Source organism: Paroedura picta, chromosome 12, assembly GCF_049243985.1.
Source record: "Paroedura picta isolate Pp20150507F chromosome 12, Ppicta_v3.0, whole genome shotgun sequence".
Classification (NCBI taxonomy): domain Eukaryota; kingdom Metazoa; phylum Chordata; class Lepidosauria; order Squamata; family Gekkonidae; genus Paroedura; species Paroedura picta.
The window spans coordinates 21,662,931-21,685,332 of NC_135380.1; the positions used below are offsets into that span (position 1 = coordinate 21,662,931).

Below are 22,402 nucleotides of genomic sequence, written 5' to 3' on the forward strand. Positions count from 1 at the left end.
GGTCCCCAGCTGGGCAATGACTGAAACAGAGCCAGTAACTGATGGGAAAAAATATCGAGCTTGTGCGTGCCCGGCATTGTCAGTGGTCTGTTTCCTGATGTGCACAGACTAAGAGCCTTCTGCATTCAAGAGGAGAGACTCAATTAAGAAATCACAGATCCCGAGGGTGGCTGCACCAGCAGTTAGTAGAAGCAGAGAACAATGTCTAATGAAGTTAATCTGCCTGTGCGCCAGCCAAAATCTGGTGCATCATGTTCTTGATGCACAATGTGTGCATGGGAAGGTGTGTATTCTTGGAAGTCTTGCACACTTCAAAGTGTGCATTCTTGGAGGTCCTGCACACTTCAATGCTATTTTCCTTGCCCAAGACCTCCAGGTCATTTTCCCTACCCTCTCTACCTCGCTGGAGGGCTTATTTTCTTTAAATCTATAACTTGCATGTTGCCATTAATGTTAATGTTAGATTGCTGTATTGCTTTATGGGGCACAACTTCTATGTGGACACCCCCATCACCACTCAAGAAGGCCGTTTCAGGTCGGTACATGTGCTCTAATGAAGCTGATTATGTTTTGTAATGCATCTCTCCCACTGTCCCTTCTCTGTAATACCCCTGTCACCTTCTGCCCTGTATTGTTAATGGATCTTCATTCTCATTTGTATCTGCTGAAATGTGCATTGACTCACAAACACTGGAGTATTTTGCTGGGCTTTAATATGCTTCTCGGCCCTATTTCTGTTCTTCCGTTGTTGCTGTAAATGCCTCTGCATTTGCAGCAGTTATACAAAGAAACACAGCAAGCCATCCCCATTTGGCTGTAGCCTTAGCTTGCTTAGAGATGGCAGAAGAATGGGAAGGGAATGGAGGCAGATCCCAAACTCCAAGGACAGAGTGGCATAGCAAAGCAAGCGTTAGAAATGCAGAATCATAGAGTTGGAAGGGGCCATGCGGGCCATCTAGTCCAACCCCCTGCTCAATGCAGGATCAGCCCTAAGCATCCAGCATAAGTATCTGTCCAGCCACTGCTTGAAGTCTGCCAGAGAGGGGGAGGTTACCACTTTGGCAGTCAATTCCACTGCTGAACTACTCTGACTGTGAAATATTTTTTGCTGATATAATTCTCCATGTAGTTTAAACCCATTGCTGTGGGTCCTCTCCTCTGCTGCCAAGAGGAACCTTTCCTTGCCCTCCTCTGACCACCTTTCAAATACTTAAAGACAGCATTCATGTCCTCTCTCAACCTCCTCTTCTAATGGACCACGAGGGGCACAAGGACATAAGGTGTGCAGAAGACAAGTCATGACAAAGAAACCCTGACTCTTCTACCAGAGGCGATGCATTCACTCTGACTTCATAGGATCTGCATGCGAAAGCAGGAACCCAGTGGTGTGTGGGCTTCCTCACTGTGTGCTTCCCCTGGATCCCATTGAACTAGTTGGATGTGGCTTGTGAAAGAGACAAACCAAAACAGAGTCTTGGGAGGTGGGGAGTCGGGAACAGTGCTTCTGCTCGTGTGCACGGTGCATTTCTCTTTACTGCTGAGTCAGCCTAGACTTCTTCAAATGTGCAGGAATCAGGGGGGAGAGCTTCCTGGGTGCTTTCTGTGAGTGCCGCTCTTTCCTGCCTCTTTCTTCTCTTGCTCGGGAGGTGGGAGGCTCCCTTCTTGGCAGCACTTATTGTACAGCCTTGACAATAGAAGGTTGTTGCCAACGTCCTGACTGGCTGTTGCTTTTCTGGGTCCTCATCCAACCCGTGTTGATTTAAAGGAATTTGCTGACCAGCAGCTTGACTGTTGGCAGTGGGCAAATGCCCTGGCTCAGCCACAACTGCCCCTCCTCCTGCTTTACCATGGTTATCCGCGGGGCCATGGGCGGCTCTTAAATGCAGCGATGTCATCAAAAATGCACCAGGCAGTGAATCCCAAGAAAGAGTCCCAGCACTGCAGAGTACATGTCTGCGTGGTTTTAAGAGCTGGGGGAAGCATAGGCCAGACACTGTGATGAAGCCAGGGTTATGGGGCCTGTCTACGGACTATTCCCTTTTCTGGCACCTGGCCCACATGCCCACCATGCCTTGTGGCCTCTACCCGTTTTTAAAAGAGCAGAACTCAGTAACGCTTAGCATTTATGCATCACGTTTCAGGCATTCAGATCCCTTTACGCATGTTAACTCACTAAGCCTTTCAGCAGTTCTGTAGAGTAGATCAGTATCTTTATTTACGTACTGCAAATGGGAGAGGCAAGAGAACTGGCCGGCTTTAGAAAAGCTGGTGGGTTTATATCAGAATCGACCGTTCATCTGAGACAGCTCAGTTAGCAAGCCTTGATGCACTTCCTGGGGATTCAGTCCCACTGACTTTGGTGGCACCTAGTTGGGACATGCTTCCAGTCATGATTTAAGTCTGTTGGTTGCTGGGACAGAGTAGTAGCTCCAAGCTTCTTTGTAGAAGAACAGGCTCTGAGGACTAAGCTCTGCTGGGGCAGCTACGTTCGTTCCCATCCACTTCATTCATGTGTATTCGGGGGGCAGGGGTGGGTGGGGTCGGATTTTTATCCCCAAAGGGGATGTGTGGTGATGAGTTAAACCCACCAACCTGTGTGGCTTCAGCTCATTTGTCTCCTCTGCCAGAATCGCTGCTTCTGTTGGACCGTTTATGCACTGGAGGTTTCATGCTGTGCTGCAGGCTGGAGTTTCAGTCGTGGCAGGTTGCCCCACCTCTTCCTGTACCCACATGGGGGCGCAGTTGGCCTGGTGCACCTCATCCACCCCCCATTTGTGCTCCTGCACAGGAGCTGGAGCAGTGAAGTTCTCAGTGCATAAACCAGGGGTAGTCAAACTGCGGCCCTCCAGATGTCCATGGACTACAATTCCCAGGAGCCCTTGCCAGCATTCGCTGGCGAATGCTGGCAAGGGCTCCTGGGAATTGTAGTCCATGGACATCTGGAGGGCCGCAGTTTGACTACCCCTGGCACAGTCCTGGAGCCAGGCTGGGTGAGCAGAGCAAGAGACTACATCTGCAGAAGGTGGGGAGGATAGGAGGGCTGAGTTCTCCCCCGACTTCATTTGAGACAAGAACAGGGCAGACAAAAACAAGAACAAAGTATCCGAGATACCTTTTATTAGGACCCCACCAAGTTGACAGGCACTAAACCTTGTGCAATGGTTCAACCCCCTCTGCACTTTTCGTCAGGCTGGGGGTCCCAAGCTTGCAAAAGATAAAGAGCAGCAAGCAGGTTTTTGTGCCCTGTTAACACAGGCAGCTGCCCCTGTCACATTTAGCTTGGCCTTGTGAAGTGGCATCCTGGCCCTCGAAAAAAGAGTTTATAAACATCTTAACAGCACCTAGGGTTGTTTTTCGAGAGCCCTCTTGAGCACCCTTGTATTTTACAGTAACCCTTGTTTGTACCATTTTTGCTTTCTCTGTTTTCCAAAACCGTGCCTAGCGATGGGAATATTTCAGCTGACAACTCAGCCTCTTACAGCCGTGTCTCGGGACCCAGAAAGCTGAGGTCATGGCCTCAGTTGGTGCCTCACAGGAGATAATGCCAGCCTTTGGAACAAATCGTTTGCTTCTTCCTGGTCCGTGGTGTTCATGTGAGGGCAATAAATCTCTCCTTCCTTTGTCTGTGACATTACGCCCTTCCCACCCATAGACTAAACTGGGCTAATTTGTTCAAAGGTGCTCTTTGCACCTGCTGCCAAAGCTTCAAGGGCACCTGCTGAGAGCTGATTCCTATGTGGAGTTTTAAAAATGCAACGAAAGTCACTTTCTGGCAGAAACCGACACTGGTGAACTGAAGGGGCAGCCTGTCTCCAAGGGATGACTGCACATGCACAGGAATTTTTTTTTTTTAAAAAGCAAAACCCTCTAATACCATAGTTGACATGGCACATTGGGTTGCTGTAGCAACCCAGAAATTGTGCCTGAAAGAGGAAGGCTGAAGAGGTGGGAAGGGAGGTAGAATTAGATACTGTGGGCAAGGGGAGTTGGTGGAAGGAAGGAAGGAAGGAAGGAAGGAAGGAAGGAAGGAAGGAAGGAAGGAAGGAAGGAAGGAAGGAAGGAAGGAAGGAAGGAAGGAAGGAAGGAAGGAGCAGAACCAGAATGGGGTTGGGAGGGAGGGAGCTGCCCTTGGAGCTGGGAGGGGAGAAGGGTCTAGTAGTACAAGAAATACAATTGCCCCTGCTCTGAAAGTCTTTGCACCAATGTTTGTTTTTACTATCCAATTACACATTTAGAGCTCCAGCATCATGCATCACATTGTTCAGCTATCACTACAGTAATAACCGTGGCACGCGTTGACCTCCTCACCCATCACCTGTTTATGCCCCCAGGTTCAAATGAGTAGCCGTGTTGGTCTGAAGTAGCACAATAAAATCAGAGTCCGGTAGCACCTTTAAGACCGACAAAGATTTATTCAAGGCGTGAGCTTTTGAGTGCTTGCACTCAAAAGCTCAAGCCTTGAATAAATCTTTGTCGGTCTTAAAGGTGCTACCGGACTCTGATTTTACAGTTGTCAGAGGTTACTCCAAGGTGACAGGAGCATGGTGATCAGAAGTGTGCGAATGCTACCTTAGCCTTGCTTCACATTTTTGCTGCATCTTTCAGCGAAAGCAGAATGAGGCAGGGTGTTTCCTGGGGGAGCGGGAACAGAAAGAGAAGAATGCAACCAGCTCAAGGACATGATGGGGGAGGAGACAGAGCTCCGACAATCATCCTTACAATGAGATGCAAGATTATCCTCTAGCGTGAACGTGTGTGTGTGCATGGAGGAGTGGTGATTTCAGACCCCGTTTACCACGAAAGGCTTCAACTGAGTGATCCATCTCCTTGCTCTCCCCCTGAAGAGCTTATAAGAAGCATAAACCATGACAGGATTTTTATAAGTCTCTCGACATCTGGGATTTTCCTACAAGACTTCGCTTCGCTTCTAATAAATTGCATATCTCTCCTTGTTTTTGGTTCTCACCTTCTGTCTTTGCAGAGTGGAGCTTGATGCCAGAGCAAGGGGTCTTTTTTAGCTGAGGACTCATACGTTATCTACAGATACTGAGGCTTGGAAAGCCAAAGTCATGGCTTCTGTCCTTGCCTCAGAGGAGAAAGATTGCCCCAGTCTCAGTTCTTGCACACATGAAGAAGTTCCGGAGAGCCTTCCTTTCCTACTGTGTCCAAGCACTTGGGGATTCCTCTTGGGGCACCCGATGATTTGGGAACAGAGATAGGGTCAATGTTCATCTCTTATTTAAAAATGAATGTTCAAAGAATGAGAAACAGAAAGCTGAACCAAAAGATGGAGAGCATAGAAGGACATCAAGCAAAAGTGTGTGGGTGGGTGGGGGGGAGGGGAAGCAAAGAAATGGTTAACCTGTGGTGGACTTAAAGGTGGGTCTGGAGTCTGAAAGGACTGAAGGCTACTGTTGAGAGAGGAGGACAGTATTGAGGGATAATTTCCCCAGAAAGTCAGCAGCGCTGGCCTGAACAGTTCTGTCCAGCAATCTGCATTGGCAGGAGAGTCTTCGGTGTGACCTACACACACTCTCAGTTTACACAGGGCCAGAGTGAGGCCAGGTGGCCAGTGTCACTAGTGGTACATCCCATGTGGAGTTACACCAGTCTAACCGAATCAATTTCAGTGGGTTTAAACTGGAGTATGTCATCCGATTGCAGCGTAAGTGTAAGACTCACAAGGCCTCTGCAGCACATGTGAGCTGATACAGAGAGAGTTTCTTCAATGTAAACATTGTGCACATACACACAAAGTACCCATGGCGTGTTCTGTCTAAGTGTGATTTTTAGGACAGCATGTTAATAGGCTGATACCGCTTGCCCTTGAGCTATTCTTTGTTGGGATGGAACTGTATGTTCCCGACCTGACCAGGATAACCCAGGCAAGCCCAAGCCCATCAGATCTTGGGAACCAAGCAGGTTCAACCCTGGCTAGCAGTCAGAAGGGTGACCTCTAAGGAATGCCTGGGGGGGGGGCAGGCAACGTCAAACCTCCTCCGGGCGTCTCTCTCTTGCCTGGCCACCAGACACGCAAGATCTCTGGACTCCGCATGCCATAGGATAATGATAAATGAATCAATACATGTGATCCTTGTTTCATAAATGTTTTCTTGCTCAGCCCCTAAGAAACTGGTGAGTTTTGCACTGATCCAACGGTGATTTGAATTATTTTAATATTAAGTGAAATGTCCTGGAAAGTTGATTGCCTAAATAAAAGGCTTCACTCATGCATGGTGGCCACCAAAACGCATGTCGGGTTGGTGGGGTTTGCTATTCTGTGCCCAAAATGTATTCAATCTGCAGAGGAATGCATTTTAAAGGCGGAGTAAATTCCTCTGTCCTGTGGGATCATGTGGGGTTGTGGGGGACTCGGAGGTGACCTAGAGGCGGCCCCCATTCCAGACCCCCGGTTTCTGCTTGGCGCTGTGATGAAGGTGTTGCTGTGGAACTTAGAAGCCATTTGCTGGTGGCAGCCGTGGGGAGAGCATAATGCATGAGCTGGGCTCACTCTTTTGATTCAGGCGCGAGTCACCTTCTTGTGAGTGCCTTCAGGACCTCTGCTTCTCCCGAGTGTTTGTTCCACACCTGTACGGAATGGCACGATCCCTGCGAGCCATTTCACAAATCAGGTTGTTTGCCAGAGACAACGGCAGCGCCTTGGTAATTCCTTGAGGCCTGGTTCCCTGCAGAATTCACACGAACCTTGGTTCAGGGCTACGCGGTTCCCAGGAACGTGTGAAGGGCTCCCGAGAGCAGGCGGCAGGGGGCGCCGCTGCAGCCTCCCTCTCTCGGCGCCCGGCGGGTCTGCCCGCGCCCCTCCCTGCAGCGCGCTCCGAGCAGGCGGGCGGCTGGGGATGGGGATGGGGGCGAGGGAGGCGGCTTTTCGGGAAGCTCGCGATGTGGCTTCCCCCCCGGGGGCTGCCAGCTGATGCGGCGAGCCAGCCAGCCAGCCAGCGCGCGAGCGGCCCCGGCCGAGCGAGACCCGCCGAGGGGGCAGCCGCCGCCGCCAGTACAGGCATGGGATGACCCTTTGGGGAGGGGTCCCCGCCGTCGCCGCAGCCACCGCCGCCTTCAGCTGCCTGCCCAGCCCAGCCGGGCGAGCCGAAGCGCCGCGCCAGAGGCGTGGACGGAGGGCCGGTGGCGCTTAAGGCGCCCAGCAGGACGCGCCGCGCGGCCACAGCCCTCCGCAGCTCCGGCGGGGCGGGGAAGGGAAGGGAAGGGAAGCGATGATGGCTCACGGCTAACCACATCCGCGCCGGCTCGGCCCCGCAGTCCTGGCGCCTGGCTCGTCGGCGCGCCCCTCCATTTTGAAGGCGCTGCGGCGGGCCGAGGCAGCGGCGGCGGCCGTCCGAAGTAGCGCGCCCCGATGGCGTTCAGCTCGTCCTGGCAGCTCCTGTCCCCCGTGCAGTGGGCCAAGTGGACGTGGTCGGCGGTGCGCGGCGGAGGGGGGCCCGAGCAGGATGCCGGCGGAGACGGGAAGGCTCCCGCGGACGACGACGACGACGACGAGGCGCAGGCGGAGACCAAATCGCTGAGCCTCAGGCAAGTCCACGCAGCCTCGACACGCGTGGCATCGGGTGGCCCTTTCACACGTTACGCGGGGACCAGCCCGGGTTTGCGGCGCGCGGCGTACTCTCAGCGCTCTCGGGTCCGGTGCCTGGTGTAGAATTGGGGAGGGGGGGGGGTTCCCTTCAGGGATGCGTCCCGTTTCACACGTGCATGTTTGGCCGATGCGGTGTCGCAGATACTTTCTCTGGCCGGACCGCCGAAGGCTCTTAGTCACTTTAGCCGGAAGGTGCAGCTGTGGCTAGCGAGGAGGAAAGAGCCCCTTGGGGCATGCCGGCGGCCGATACGTGACACGACTACCCTACAAAACGGTGCCTTTGATGCAACCGGAATTGGTTTTCTCCGGCTGTCCATCTAGAGTGGAGGTCGTTGCTTGGTATTGCGCTGGGCAAATGGGAAATGGGCATGTTTGAACTGGCCTTGGATATTGCAGGTATACCCGACCCGAGCTCCCTTTTGAATATGCTTCTGTAATGTACATCTGCTGAGATCATGGTTTAATTATATGATGCATGAAATAACTTCTTACATTTGCAGGTGAATCATGTTGTGCCAGGGTTTAAGCCTTTGGGCCTAACGGGAATGTCTGTGTGAAACTCCGAAGGGGTGGGAAGTAATAATGAAACAATGGTCTCTGAGCATGTGCAGAATGCCTTTATCTCACCACTGGGTTAAGGCAAAGCTGGGCCTACCATAAGCTGATAAGATAAATATTCTGCGCCTATTTTGAGAGGCCACGCCCTCTGAAGGTTGAAGAGAGGTGGTTCCTTGTTTTACAAAACCACCCACATTTTGGAGACCACATGGGATCCTTTTTTAGGCGCCAAGGTGTCTGAACATCACTTTCCCCCTTTCAGGCAGAATTTCTTCCATATAATAGCCGTTCAGGTACTGTGGTCTGGTTGTGGTAGTTATTGGCAGTCTGCATATGCTCAGAGGCTCTTTGCCACTTTTTCCAAGACTGACGAACAGGAGTGAAAGCAGAACTCTGAAGGAAAGTGTTGTTCACCTAAAGCCCTGCCTTTTAAACAGTCAAAACAACTCATCTGTTATGTGTCTGGCAGAAGGAGAAGGCCCAGGGTGTAATCCTGCTCAGCTGGTGCATCTTTTGGACTGTGAACCTGTTCCATCTCTGTCCCTGATCTCTCTGGAGGCAGTCATGTGGTACAAGAGAGGCACTCTGCACATGCTTAAAAACCATTTTTATCACAGTTTTGACTTGAGCCCAGGCGCAACATATAGGGCCTCTCAAGAGAAAGCCACTTTATATATTAAAAGCAGTTACTGGGGTGTTTTGATGCAATAAGATGATGCAAAAAGACAATGCACATTGTCAAAAAGCTGAGTCCATGCACTGGGGAGCCGTGGCCAGTTGCAGTTTGTTGTTGCACATGCCTGAGTGTTCAGGGGTATGCACCCATGCCTCGTGTCACATTGTGTTGAGCCCTGGCAGGCGTAGGGCAGGATCTGGCCTTCTGGGGACATATCAGCTGCTCTCCGGTGCCTTTGAGAAGCAACTGTGTGTAGAGGCCAGTCATAGATCCAGGAGAATAGATTTTTGCAAGGTGTCTGCTTTGAAGAGATGTTGGGCGTGTGGTTTCTTTCTACCATCCATCTCCTCAGAGGGGCCATCTAGTAAAAACAAACTGCTGACCTGGGCTTTATGCGGGAAATCCTAATGTAACCAAGCTGACACATAACCTGTGAAGATATAATCAAGGCATTCAAGTGATGAGTTTGCAGGAACTCCATTTGGGGAGTTCCTCCTCCTCAGTCTGCTTGCAGCTCTGACTTCTTCCTCACCTGGAGCATCACCTCCCACCAGAGTCCATGCTGCTTTTACCATTGCTTTGCCTCCTCCAGCAGCTGTTGGGTGTGGGTACCCAGTGACAGGCCAGAGTAGATGCCTTTGCTCAGACGACGGCTAAACAGGAAGGCACAGTTCTTTGAGCATAAACACGACAGTGGGAGGCCTTGAGCAGTGTGTGTGTGTGTGCAATTGTGTACTTGGCTGAGAGAAGGCGACCTTCATGCTGTGTCTTTTATGTTTGGGGGAAGGGGTGTCTCCAAGGCATGAACCTTTTGCTCCCTCTTTATTGTACTACACATATCCAGAGTTTCTCGCAGTGCATGGACCAGGCTTGCAGTGAAAAACAGGCCCAACCCAATCGTTCCCTTTTCATTTATTTCTGTGTCCTTTCTGGCTTGCTAATGGGGGCTGAATGCCCTTGAGAAAAGCTGTGGCCTCAGCCATTCCCTCTGGGTGGAATTGCCATCTGACGCAGGGTGACAGTGAGCGGCATGAAACATGTTTAATTTAACAAGCTGCGAATTATTCAGCCAGAAGGGCAGCCTAAGGTGTTGGGGAAACGGCTCCCCCCCCCCTTTAGCTTAGCAAAGTCCAGCAAACATGATGATGGTAGCTATGCTGGGTTGCCCTTTCCTGGAAGCTGATGTTCCAAATCCTGGGTTGGTTGAGTCTCGTCATGGTTTTTCCTTCTCATAGTGGCAAAGAGATTTGGCACATGCTTAGTGATGCTGTCTATTGGACACGTTTTCAGGACTGAATGCAACATGGTGGAAGGGTCTGCCAACAGGCTCTTAGTTGTGGTAGCACTGTAGAACCTCCATGTCTAGTCACTGTGAACGTCTTGAGTACAAGATGCTGGGGACAAAGAGCAGGAAGGGGGATGCCACTCTCCACCCCTGGCTGTGAGCTTCCTGGGCCCATGACTGACCGCTGGTGGAAACAGAGCCCTGAACTAGAAGGACCATTGGCCTGATCCAGCAAGGCCATTCTTCTGAGCTATCCTGGCTGCTCAGCAGCATTCCGGAAGGTTGGTAACCCCCTTTCAAAGATTGTATTGGGGCTGCTTTGGAAGTGGTTAATTCGTCCTTCTCTCCCTTCCTCTTCGGCAGTTCGGATTCGGAAGGCAATTTCGAGACCCCCGAAGTGGAGACCCCGATACGCTCACCGGGAAAGGAGCTCCCAGACCCGTCCTTGCAGTTGTTCCAGCCTGAGGTCGAGTCCCAAGGTAAAGGGGTGTTGAGCTATTATTTTCATCCCCTCTGCAGTGAAGCTGTATGGATGCAGTTATATTGACTGCAGGTTAATGGTTTCCTAGACCTTGATACTGAGCCTGATCAGGCTGCATGTCCTCGTACCTTGGTGGGAGGCCAGTAACTTCTCTCGAGTAGGTCATGGATGACTTTGGTGTGATATAAGACGTTGCTTTATTCCAAGGCTGGTCACTGGTCTGTTGAGTCCAGGATCACGCATGACAGAGGGGTGTGTTCCCAGCTGGCTGAACTGTAGCTGCTACCATTTGGTGAGACGGAAAATCTTTGACTATAGGTGGCTGGTCTCCATGGCTATACTGCAAAAGCACAGAAAACAGAATTCACCAGCAAATCGCAGAAGTAGAATTTATGTTCAACACATACACACGGCTTCATTTTTGTTATATGGGCAAGTTGAGACCTGGAAAGGACTTGCAGGGTCCCGTTTTCTCCCCTGTTTTCTCCCCTTCTGCTCTGCTGTCCTCTCTTGTTCAGCTAAGTCTCCCATTCCTGCCTTGCGTGGGCTTGCTCTTTTATTCCACGACCCATCCAGTTCCCCCTCCCTTGCAGCCCCCACAGTGTCTCCTCCCCTTTTTGGTGGTATGGGTTTTTAGATGCCATTTTGGTTTGCTTTGGTGACCTGAAATGCCTCAATCTGCACATGCCCAGGTGAGGAGCGCAAGAAAACCCGTTTCGAGCAGAGGTAGTCAATATGTGGTCCTCCAGATGTTCATGGACTACAATTCCTATGAGCCGAGGGGCTCATGGGAATTGTAGTCCATGAACATCTGGAGGACCACAGGTTGACTACCCCTGATTTAGAGCACAGCTTGCAGAATCCAGAGAGTGGAACGGTCTCTGCTAAACCCTCAGCAGGGTTCTTGGAACAGTCTTTCCAGGACAGCAGTGGGTTTTGTGGATTGAGTGTGGGTAGTAGGGAAACTGCAGTAGTGGGTTAGCTGAGCTATTTAAGGAACAGCAGAGCTCCACGTGCTCCGTGGAAGGAACCATGCAGGGAAGTAGAAGGAAACCTCTATTGCTCTACGTTATCGTACACAGCAGTTTAACCTCATTATCTCGATCAGCTGAGTTTTCCAAAATGAGGCTTGGGAGGGGATGACCCTTGATGAGAAGATCATTCAAGGCTGCCATAGTTGATAAGGGCCAAAACGGACCCAATGCTGGGCGTTCCATGAATAAGGTTTCAGGTATAAAAAAGACAGGCACAGTCCTGATTTGGATTGAGGAAAGCAAAAAGAAAGGGCCTTGGAAACCTTGCTCCTTGTGCCATTTTGCAGTTCTCAAACGTTGCCAAGTAACTCTTCTGCTCTTTTACAGCAGCTGCTTTCAGCTTTAGTGGGAGATCCCAGCAGCCTGCATGCTTCATCACATTCCTCCCCCCCCCCCAACCTTTCCTCCTCTTTGCCTTTTAAGACACCAGAATTGGTTTATAAAAGAGGAAATGACGCTTCCTGCCTGCAAGGAACTGACTCATAGCTGAAGCCCACCCCTGTAACTGTGGAACTGCTTCTTGCTTCCTGCAGGGTATTTTGGTGCTCTGACATCTTTTGTATTGGGTCAGGCAGCCCATTAGAGAAACTGCTTGCCCCCCTATTCCTTTGGTGAGGCTGGATGTAGCATTTGGGTTGTTGTTGCCAAACGAGAAGGAAGTGAGGCCTCTCGCTGCAGCCTCTTTGAGGGTGGAGACAGTATCCAGGGGCATCCACGGCCTCATTCGGCAGCTCTCCGTTTGTGTGCAGGACAAGCCGTGTACCCTGGCTGAAGCTCAGACCTCCTTTAGCCCACAGGGATACCTTGCCAAGACATTCCCAGCAGCTGGCCAAAAGGCATTTGGTGAATTGTTTATAACTGCCCTCCTTCAGGCAATAAGTTGCAAATCCATGCTCTTAGAATAGTTGTTTCAGCTGCTTGGAAAGACCCGGCTCCAGCTGCTTTGTAACCGTAGAGTTCAGCATGAAATTGGCAGTCTGGTGCTGAGTTTGCTTTCTTGAGTCCCCCCCCCCCCCCCCGGTTTCCTTTGAAAGAAGAAGAAAGCATCTAGTCCTCCTGCCTGCAGAACATCACCAGTGTTTGGATGCTTCCCCTAAGTGCTGCTCACGGAGCCAACAGCATTTTTAACCTTGTCTTGAGGGCAGGCTGCTGAGATGGTGAGCCAATGGCTTGCCCAGAGACTATAAGGCAATGGTGTGTGTTCTTGCCCATTATGCCACACTACCTCCTTCCCTAGTCTGGATTTACGGCCATGGGTCGGTGGAGCCCTGCCCAAGGATCTGCTGCTTGTCTTCTCATTTGTTGACAGCTGGCAGTTTGAGGCTGGGGAGGAAGAGGCCTTGCAGATTAGCATTGCTGTTGTAGCCAGATTGGGATGGGTTGTGCTGTGGGCCCTGGATGCCTTCTGCTTGGCAGGTTATGCAAGTCGGGCTGCACGTCAAGAGTTTCAGGAACATTGTCTTGCAGTGGGGTGCTTTTTAAAAAGTTTGTCCAACTTGTGCAGTGACTGTAAAAATGCTAGAAGATAAAGAGGAAGATCGAGGAAACGGATTACCTTTGCATTAATAGTCTGGCCTCTCATGAAGGTTTCCTGTTTGAGAGGGGTCTGTTAAAACAGCTGATGCGGTTAAGAACTCAAAGACCGCCTAGCTGGAGAAGACCAGGGGTCTCTCTGCTCTAGCTTTCCCTCATTCCAGTTGGCAGCTGCTCTCCCCATAGGGTTGTCAGGTTCCTCCAGGTCCAGATTGGGACACTCTTGGAGATTTGGGTCTGGACTGTGAGGAGGACAGGCAGTGGGGTGCCATAAAGTCCACTCTCCAAAGCAGGGGTAGTCAAACTGCGGCTCTCCAGATGCCCATAAACTACAATTCCCATGAGCCCTTGCCAGCATTCGCTGGGGGGTGGGTAATTGGCATCCCTGGCTCTCCCCCATTTGTTAATATTCAGAGTTATACCAGTGGTCCCCAACCTGCGGGCTGCGGCCCGGTGCCGGGCTGGGCTCCCTCTCCCCGCCCCCCCCCCCCGCAGTAAAAAACTTCCCAGGCCGCAAGCTTGCGGCCCGGGAAGCTTCTTACTGCGGGAGGGCGGGGAGAGGAAATCAGGCCCGCGCATCGCGCAGGCCGTGCATCATGCATGCGCAAATACGCCATGTGCAGCCGAATCACGCATGCGCGGCACTTTTGCGCATGTGCGGCACTTTTGCGCATGCGCAATTTGGGCCGCACATGGCGCATGCACGCATGCGCGGGCATGGGCAGCACATGCGCGGGCCGCGTATGAGCGGGCTGCTGCCCTGCCGGTCCCCAGCCTCAGAAAGGTTGGGGACCACTGAGTTATACTGTTTCTGAGCATGGAGGTTCCACTTGGCTTGTGTGACGAGTAACTGGACGGGCCTGGCTTCCCTGAACTTCTCTAATCCAGGCTTTCTCAACCAGGGTTTTGTGAAACCCTGGGGTTTCTTGATGGCCCTGGAAGGGTTTCCCAAGTGGGTGGGAGTTAATTAATTTTTAATATATTTTTGAAATGTGTTATATATGTATTGAGTGATATGACCATATATGATCATGATGACCCCCCCCCCACGGCCAGTGGTGGGCCTGGAGGGGGACATGCCCCAGGTGGGCATGTACCCAGCTATGCTTTCCAGCCACATTCTGCACGATTGTGCTACTTCTGGGATTTCTCAAAGCCTGAAGGATGTTTCAGAGGTTTCTCAGCAGTAAAATAGTTGGGAAAGGCTGCTCTAATCCCCTATAAAAGCCATCTAAGGTAATGGCAGAGAAATCTCTTCTTTAATTGCACTGTTGTTTGAACCTTTTCAGTCTCGCCTGAATATAGTACAAATGAATTTCCAGAAGTCACCCCAGTTTTTCTTTTGTGAGAGAGGAAAACAGACCCCCTCTGACCACCATTCAGAATTTCACTTCTAGCATACAGCAAAACATTCGTATTTTATTTTACTGTGAAATATTTTGCACGTGTATTTGTCATCAAATTGTCTCTGGCCAAAGTAAACAAAACATTCAGGATTTCATAAGCCTCCCTCACATCTCCCCATTGCTGCTCGGGCTTCCTTAGCCTTTTGTTATGGGGAAGGTGCTCTGACCTCAGTGTTGGGAAGAGTCTGGGGGAGAGAGCATGGAAATGTGGATCAGCCGTGGTGTTTTGGGGGAGGGGGGCATGGGCTGAGGTTTTGACCCTGTTTAGTCATTGTAGAGGCAGATAAAAGAGAGAAGGCTGACCCTGAAGAACTACAATGCTGCCTTTTGGATCAAAGAATGCCTTTTTCCTTGGAGCATATAAGGGGGAGGGGCAAAATCTTGAATTGTATGGCTCGAGATTGCAGCAGCTCCAATAGTACCCCAGCTAACCGTTGTGGGGGAGGAAGAACAGAACGAGTCAGAAGAAAGGAAGCTGTTTATGCCACTCAGCTGAGGTTGACTCAGCACTTAAGTCACAGGGAACACAGTACAAGCTTTAAAAAAAAAATGCACAACATTATTTAGACATCGGCAGCCTGTGTCTGCACACAGCAAACTCTGCATAAACACGGTTAAAAATGGAATCTTTATTGGAGATGTACAAAATGGTGGATATCTTTTGAGGCCGGTGCTGTGTGTGTGTCTCTTGGGAGAGAAAAGTATGTTCCTGAGAAATATCTCGCCCTTGTGTGTGGGCAGGATGTCCACACATATCTCGTCCAGGGCAGGATGTGTGGACTGGTGCGTGTGTGTGATGGAGAGCTGATGTGGCATAGCTGCTGAGAGAGGCTGCGTGTGGCTCCAGCACCTCAGAGAGCCACAAACTCACCAGGTGGCTTTCAGTAAGACATGATTGCTCAGCCTGCTCTGTTTACAGAGGGGAGATATCAGGCTGCTTCCATATAGGGATTTTCCCCACGGTAAAAGAGGACCTGTGTGGCTAGGGAAAAGACAGGGGAAATGCCTGGGAAGGGGGAACTGCAGCTTTTGGGGGTGGGCATTGTGGGAAGAGCCAACCTGGGAGAGAAGAACAGGGGGCAGCAGCAGAGAAAGCAGTGTGGGAACGGGCTTACGTGGGAAAACTGTAACTGCACTGCTTGTTGTTGATGCCATGGTGAGGGCATGTTTTTGAGCCCCCACCTGGCATCAGCCTTCAAGGAATGTTCTGCTGCTTTAATGTAGCTGAAGCGCACCTATCTAGCTGCCTTATCGGAAGCCTGCCGGTTGGTCCATCTGACTCAGTTATGTGTGATTTGCCAGGCAGGGGCTCTCCAGGGGCAGGTGGAGGAGCGTCTTCCCCAGCAACAGTTATCCAAGGTCATGTTTAACCAGACTGAACATTGGACCTTTTGCAGGGAGAGAAGATGCTTGACCACTGAGCAGTGGCCTTTCCAAGTGCTTTTAGGACCCCCAAATCCTTCCATTATTGTAACGTATTTAAAAACAAAATTTTGCTCAGGTTTCAGAAAGAAGTCTAGCCCACACTGATATCCTTTAACTTGAGATGCTAATGATTGAATCGGGGACATTCCGTATGCAAAGCAAGTGCCCTTTGGCTGGGCTGTGATGAGTCTCTGATTTCTACTTAGCGTTATTGTCGGCTGGGCTCCTGCTCTGCAGGTAAGTTCAAGAGCTCAACCCTGAATTTCATAATCGCCCTTCAAGACATTAGCAATTTCTTCCCCCCTCCCCAACCCATTATAGAGCGCTCTCTCGCTAGAGGAGATGTGTGTGTCAAGTTAGATCTCACAGCCGGTTGATTTTCAAAGCCCTCCAATAACCCGCGCCAAGCTCTTTCTAGCAATGTGATGGCATTCAGAGCTGGCAGAATTGTGTGCCACCTCTAAGCCCATGCACGAAATGCCATTTGGGTACCAGTCAAGCCCCAGTTCTTAGTCTGTTTAAAAAGTGGTCCTGATTGCATGGCTTTGGTAATGCACAGAATTGCAGACAGGTTAGGAAAGGGAAGGAAGGTTGGGCTTGGTGATTCAATAGGGCAAGGGCAGCAGCGGGGAGGGTTATAATACCTGAGAGGAGGTTTCCAGGCCGTTAAAATGAATGTGGATCGCCTATAGTTCATACCCAAAGCTCTCTCGGGTTAGAGATCTCAAAGGTTTCATTGCTATGCAGTTTAATTTGGTATTCGAATATGTTGCTTCACCTACTATGGCCGCATGAAGCGGTTTCTTTCTTAATGATTACCTTTTTGGCTGACTACAAAATGTGTCTTTTCTGTTTCCAACTTTAATTTTTTTTCTCCCCCTCGACAGGCACTAAGGAAGCATGGTGGGTGGCAGTTTGCACATCTTTATTGAGCATTGTGTGTTCACATTTTTGCTTGTAGACCGCTAACCCATTTGTGTTTTTTTCATTGCATAAATATGCCAATAGTGCCATCTTATAAGATGCGTCGTGTGTTGTTAAGGCACTGAAATAAGGTTTGATAAAGTATTACATCATTTCATTTTTCTCCCATGCCTTCAAAATATATGGACATTTTACACTCTTATATCTGGTTGCTTAATATTTGGCAGATGCAACAGGCAGCATGAGTTTTAAAATTCTCTAGAGCTAGACGCTTTGCTTTAAAAACAAAAAACAGTATCACGGTTAGGGTTGCCATTCAGGTTGGAATGCCTGGCTTATGGGACAGACATTTTCCTTACATAAGCCCTGTTGAAACAGCCAGGTTATTCCTTGTGGATTGTCTGCCCCAGGAAATAAAATGTCATGGACCAGCCCTTATGCTGCACTTGAACATATAGAATGGCCATACATCTAGACCAGGGGTAGTCAAACAGCAGCCCTCCAGATGTCCATGGACTTCGCTGGCAGGGGTTCATGGGAATTGTAGTCCATGGACATATGGAGAGCTGCAGTTTGACTACCCCTGATCTAGAAGCATCCAAGATCTGCAGTGCAGACCATATGCCTTCTGCAGTGCAGACCATATGCCTTCTGGAGCTGGGCTGATGCACCCATTAACATTCTCTTGATCTCTGTGCTCCATTCATAGAATCATAGAATCATAGAGTTGGAAGGGGCCATACAGGCCATCTAGTCCAACCCCCTGCTCAACGCAGGATCAGCCCTAAGCATCCTAAAGCATCCAAGAAAAGTGTATATCCAACCTTTGCTTGAAGACTGCTAGTGAGGGGGAGCTCACCACCTCCTTAGGCAGCCTATTCCACTGCTGAACTATTCTGACTGTGTAAATTTTTTCCTGATATCTAGCCTATATCGTTGTACTTGAAGTTTAAACCCATTACTGCGTGTCCTCTCCTCTGCAGCCAACAGAAACAGCATCCTGCCCTCCTCCAAGTGACAACCTTTCAAATACTTATAGAGGGTTATCATGTCCCCTCTCAACCTCCTTTTCTCCAGGCTGAACATTCCCAAGTCCCTCAACCTATCTTCATAATTCCTGGGAGGCTTGAGGGGCATTATCTTGTGCAAGTGACACACACTGTTTTGTGAATTGCATGCTGCTGTCGAGCAAGGAATCTATTAAAAATGTCTTAACTAGGGCATCTGTCTCATTTTAAAAGCCAGTTGCCACTGGTCAAATAGTGGCATTGCTATTTTGTGATGAAGTGGAGTGGGGTGTTCCACTCTGATGCATTTCTGCACAGCTTTGATTTGATTTGTTTTGTTTCATTGTATCTTATACTTGGAAAAAGCAGAATGCTTTGGGGCTATGCTGGTACCTATAACTTCAGGATGCTCTGCCAGTCCATATAGCTTTTGGGGGACCACTGAAAATTTGCCAGGCATGGACTCCTGTTTCCTGACTTCTGCACACAGGACAGGATCATGGCCAGAGCAATTAATTTCAGATGTTTCAAAGAGGTGAGACAGGTCATATTCTGCAAGGAATTGCAAAAAGTGTCGGAGGCATCTCCAGAGGTGCCAGGGTGGTTCGAGGAGTTGATTGGCAGTGGGAAGATCAGGACGTTGGGCGGTGACGGACGTAAGGGAAAAGTAACAGAAATCCAGGACTGGGGTGCATCAAGCCCACACAGTGCAGCATATGTTGTCTGATGGATAATGAGCTTGCTTGTCATTTGATGACTGGCCTCGGATTATGAAGACTGGTTCCACTGAAGAGCACTGTGCTTGAGATGACATCAGAGGATAGGAAAGGTGCTGCATCATGCACACAGGTCATCTCGAGTGATGCACATGCAAGAGTGACTCAGCCCCAAGTAATAGCATTTTAAGCAGCAGGCGAAGAAAGCCTTACAGGGTTGGCTTTGCCTTGTCTTTAGCACAGCCCTGGGCCAGGCGACGTGTCTGAACAGGCTACTCTTGTTTTTCTGAACATCTCAGAAAGGAGACCCTTCTCTAGGTTTTTCTGATTCTCTCTGGAGGAGAGATTCACTCTGATTTAAGGGCGGATGTGATTTGGCTGCATTTGGCATGTCTGACTCCCCGTCCAGCACCCTGCTCCTCTTTGCTGCAAATCACCACGCTGTTCTTGTTGAGGTCTGCCCCATTCTCAGTGTGGCCTTGCTGCGTGACCCTTTTGCACACTGGGAGCTGTGTGGCTGCGCTGTGCTCCTCTTTCACAGGAGTGCTTCTTGCCAAGAGAATAAAGGCTTCAGGAGGCTGTCTTGGGTGAAGTTTGCACAATCCCTACAACCCCAGCTGTGTTAAAGAGGTGTGTTTGCTCTGGCAGATCTTGGAATCGCAACTCACGCTAATTTGGCTCATGTTTCAGAGATTTTTTTTCCAAACTGCAGCAGGCCTGCAGCATTCACAGGTGTCAAAGCGTTCCCTCGGCTAGCCAACTGGCATGCTTATTCGAAGGCGTCTTGCAAATCTGCATCAGAGCAGACTGAACAAGATAGGCATCAGAAGACGTATCGCTTCATCTGCATGGCACAGAGCTGTGAGATTGCCATTGTTGCTCTTCATGGCGATAAGGGGAAGCTCTTGGTTGTAATCTTATTCCTTCATGGTGTCTAGCAGTTCCTTTGTAAATGTTACGGGCTCAGCATTGGGTTAGGCATGGGAAATCTGCATTCATAGCCTGTTTCCAGGCCACAGGAGGCTCAATGGGGGAAAGTCACATTTGTTCTGCGCACAAGAAAGCCGAGAGGGGTCCAATTTTAGCATGAAAAGGGATGCGTGGATGAGGCCCACTGAGTCTTCTTTGGCTTGCTTCCCTCTCACTCCACTGCTTCCCGCTCATGAATTGGGAAAACATGAATCAAAGTATTTACATGATGCCTTGCCCTTCTAGCCCAGAGCAGTTTGCATTAAATATTAATTCCATGAAAAACCCATGTACCTTAAAATGCATCTTTTAAAAGCATATACAAGGACTTTAAAAATCTATGAAATCACCCCACTATTACTGCAGGCTTTCCTTGGAAGTAAGCAAAGAGCGAGCACCTAGCTCCTTAAATGGCAGTCCCATTCCCAAGAAGTGGGGCCACCCCAGAAGAAGCCCTGCCCGGAAGCTGTTGCTGTTTTCCAGGAATAAAACACATGGCTGGTCCCGTCATGTCATGTTCAGCACTTGGTCACACAACTCTCTTGGAAGTCTTGAGAAAGCCTCCTGGCTCTCCCACCTCACTGACCTTTATTTAGATTTAAAAAACTTGGAGCCGTTGGGGTGAGGGGGAAAGCAGCTGAAAGGAAATCTCCAAAGGCCATCTAGTGCAGCAGCAGTAATGATTAAAGTGTTGCTTGAGTGTGCCCTTTTGTCAGTTTGTCACCTTTTGTCATGGAATTCCCCTCCATACATGTCTGGTGGCAGGTGTGATTCCAGATGATATCCGTGGTGGAGTCTAATTTCAGTTGGGTTATCTATCCATGTGAGGCTGACCATGCCAAAATAACTGACCCTTGTGGCCCCTTAATCTAATGAATGAATTGCAGCAGCATCCTCCATCTTCCTTCATGTTCAGTTCTCAGGGACGTTGCGAACAGCAGAAGGGAGACAGGGGAGTTTTTCCCAAAAGGACAGGTCTGCAAGCCCAGATTCCCAAGACAAGTTGCACGACATTACAACCCGGAGCACTGATGACACCAACATCCCACAAAGAGTAAGCAGTTCTCTTGGAGTGGGTGTGTTGATGTATTTGTAGAATAATCTGAATAGCAAGGAGAAGCAATTATTTTTAGTTCCTGTTGAGTCTAAGTCAGATAGTATCAGGTATGCATACTGTGTCCACCTTGTGTGCTTCTCACTTAGCTTTCCTTTAAACCTCCTCTGCTGAAACATTGCAGCCTTCGTCTTGTATGTTCAGGGAGACTGAAGGGTTTCCTCCCATCGGTTTCTGGGTGTTCCTGTTTTTAATGTCTGATGTGTATCGGTTTATGTCCTTACACAGAAACTGTCCAGCTTGCCCAGAGTGGTGTCATGGTGCAAAGCGGCGGCTTCTGATCTGGAGAACCGGGTTTGAGCCCCCACATGCAGCCAGCGGGGTGACTTTGGGCCAGTCACAGTTTTCTCAGAGCTCTCTCACCTTCACCTACCTCACAGGGTGTCTGTTGTAGGGAGAGGGAGGGTGATTGTAAGCTGCTTTGGGATTCCTTCAGGGTGTAAAAAGTGTATAAACCCCAGCTCCTATTCTGTCCTATATGAATGAATGTTAGAGCCCCCTCCACCGAGGCCTGAGAAAGGGAAGGAGCAGCCATTATTGTGAGTCTGTGAATTTGGGCCGCTGTTATAGTGGCCAGAGGAAGAGTCAGGGAAGTATAGTGCTTTAACTGTACAATATATATATAGTGAGTTTTTGGTATGGAACTTGCAGTACATGTGGGGATTTCAGAACAGGGAAAAATGCTTTTCCTGGGCTGATTATGATTTGTAAAATGATTGGGTGGAAGTACATGCATTTTTGGAACCTGAGTCTGCACTGGCAGAGGCAGCGGTCTGTAAATGTAGAAAAATAATTAACCAATCCACGGGGGACCTCCTTCATCCGAGCTCCCAATTCATGGTGCAGGCTCTGAGTGCTGGACTGGCTCTGGGTGTTCCCCGGTTTAAATCTCCGTGTGGAAAGACACTTCCCACTTCCACCAAATCATTCTTAGCCTAGCCTACCTCACATGGCTGTTGTGAGGAGGGAAAAAAAATGTAATCAGCTCCTCCTAGGCATGCTGCATTACCTTCCTTGCAGAAAAGGGTACTGTGCAAACCAGAGGAACGAATGCATGAGATGGAAAGTTCTAGGCTGCCAGGCGTAATCTACCCAGAAGTCCTCATATGTAATCTCCAATGAAATGAACAGGAGCTGCACTCGAGTGTGTTCAAGGAGTGCTGTAGATACTTTTCTATGTAGCGTATTTGGGAGGCTGCTTTTCTCCCCAGAGTAGCTGGCATCATTTTCCATTCCTCCTAGTGTCAGAGACGTTGTGACTGACCCACAGTCACACACCAGGTTTGTGGGACAGAGTGAAGATTTGCACCGGGGCCTCCTAGATCATGCTGTGACATGCTAACCATTCGATCACATTGAAGGCATGTACCCTGGGCTGGGCTTCCACGGACAAGTGTCTGCTCCATTTGAGCCAGCTTGGTGTCGTGATTAAGGGCAGCAGCTTCTAATCTGGCTAGCTGGGTTTGATTCCCTGCTCCCCCACATGCAGCCAGCTGGGTGACCTTGGGCTCATCACAGCACTGGTAGACCTTTTTTGACTGAGCAGGAATATCAGGGCTCTCTTAGCCTCACCTCCCTCACAGGGTGTCTGTTGTGGGGAGAGGAAAGGGAAGGTGACTGTAAGCCACTTTGAGGCTCCTTCGGGTAGAGAAAAGCAGCATATAAGAA

The 22,402-nt window shown here is 49.8% G+C and overlaps 1 protein-coding gene across 8 annotated transcripts in view; it reads left to right on the forward strand.

Moving 5' to 3' along the window:
* Positions 1-22,402, forward strand: part of TACC1 (transforming acidic coiled-coil containing protein 1) — a 77,353-nt gene that overhangs the window by 18,498 nt on the left and 36,453 nt on the right. For 3 of the 8 annotated variants that reach the window (XM_077305529.1, XM_077305530.1, XM_077305527.1), the window contains one exon: positions 10,489-10,604. The exons of 1 other annotated variant lie outside the window; for it this stretch is intronic. In XM_077305529.1, coding sequence (XP_077161644.1) covers positions 10,489-10,604 — 116 coding nt within the window. Of the gene's footprint in view, positions 1-6,847; positions 7,546-10,488; positions 10,605-22,402 lie in introns of those variants that run through there. 4 more of the 8 variants (XM_077305524.1, XM_077305528.1, XM_077305526.1 and 1 more) reach the window with 3 other exon arrangements.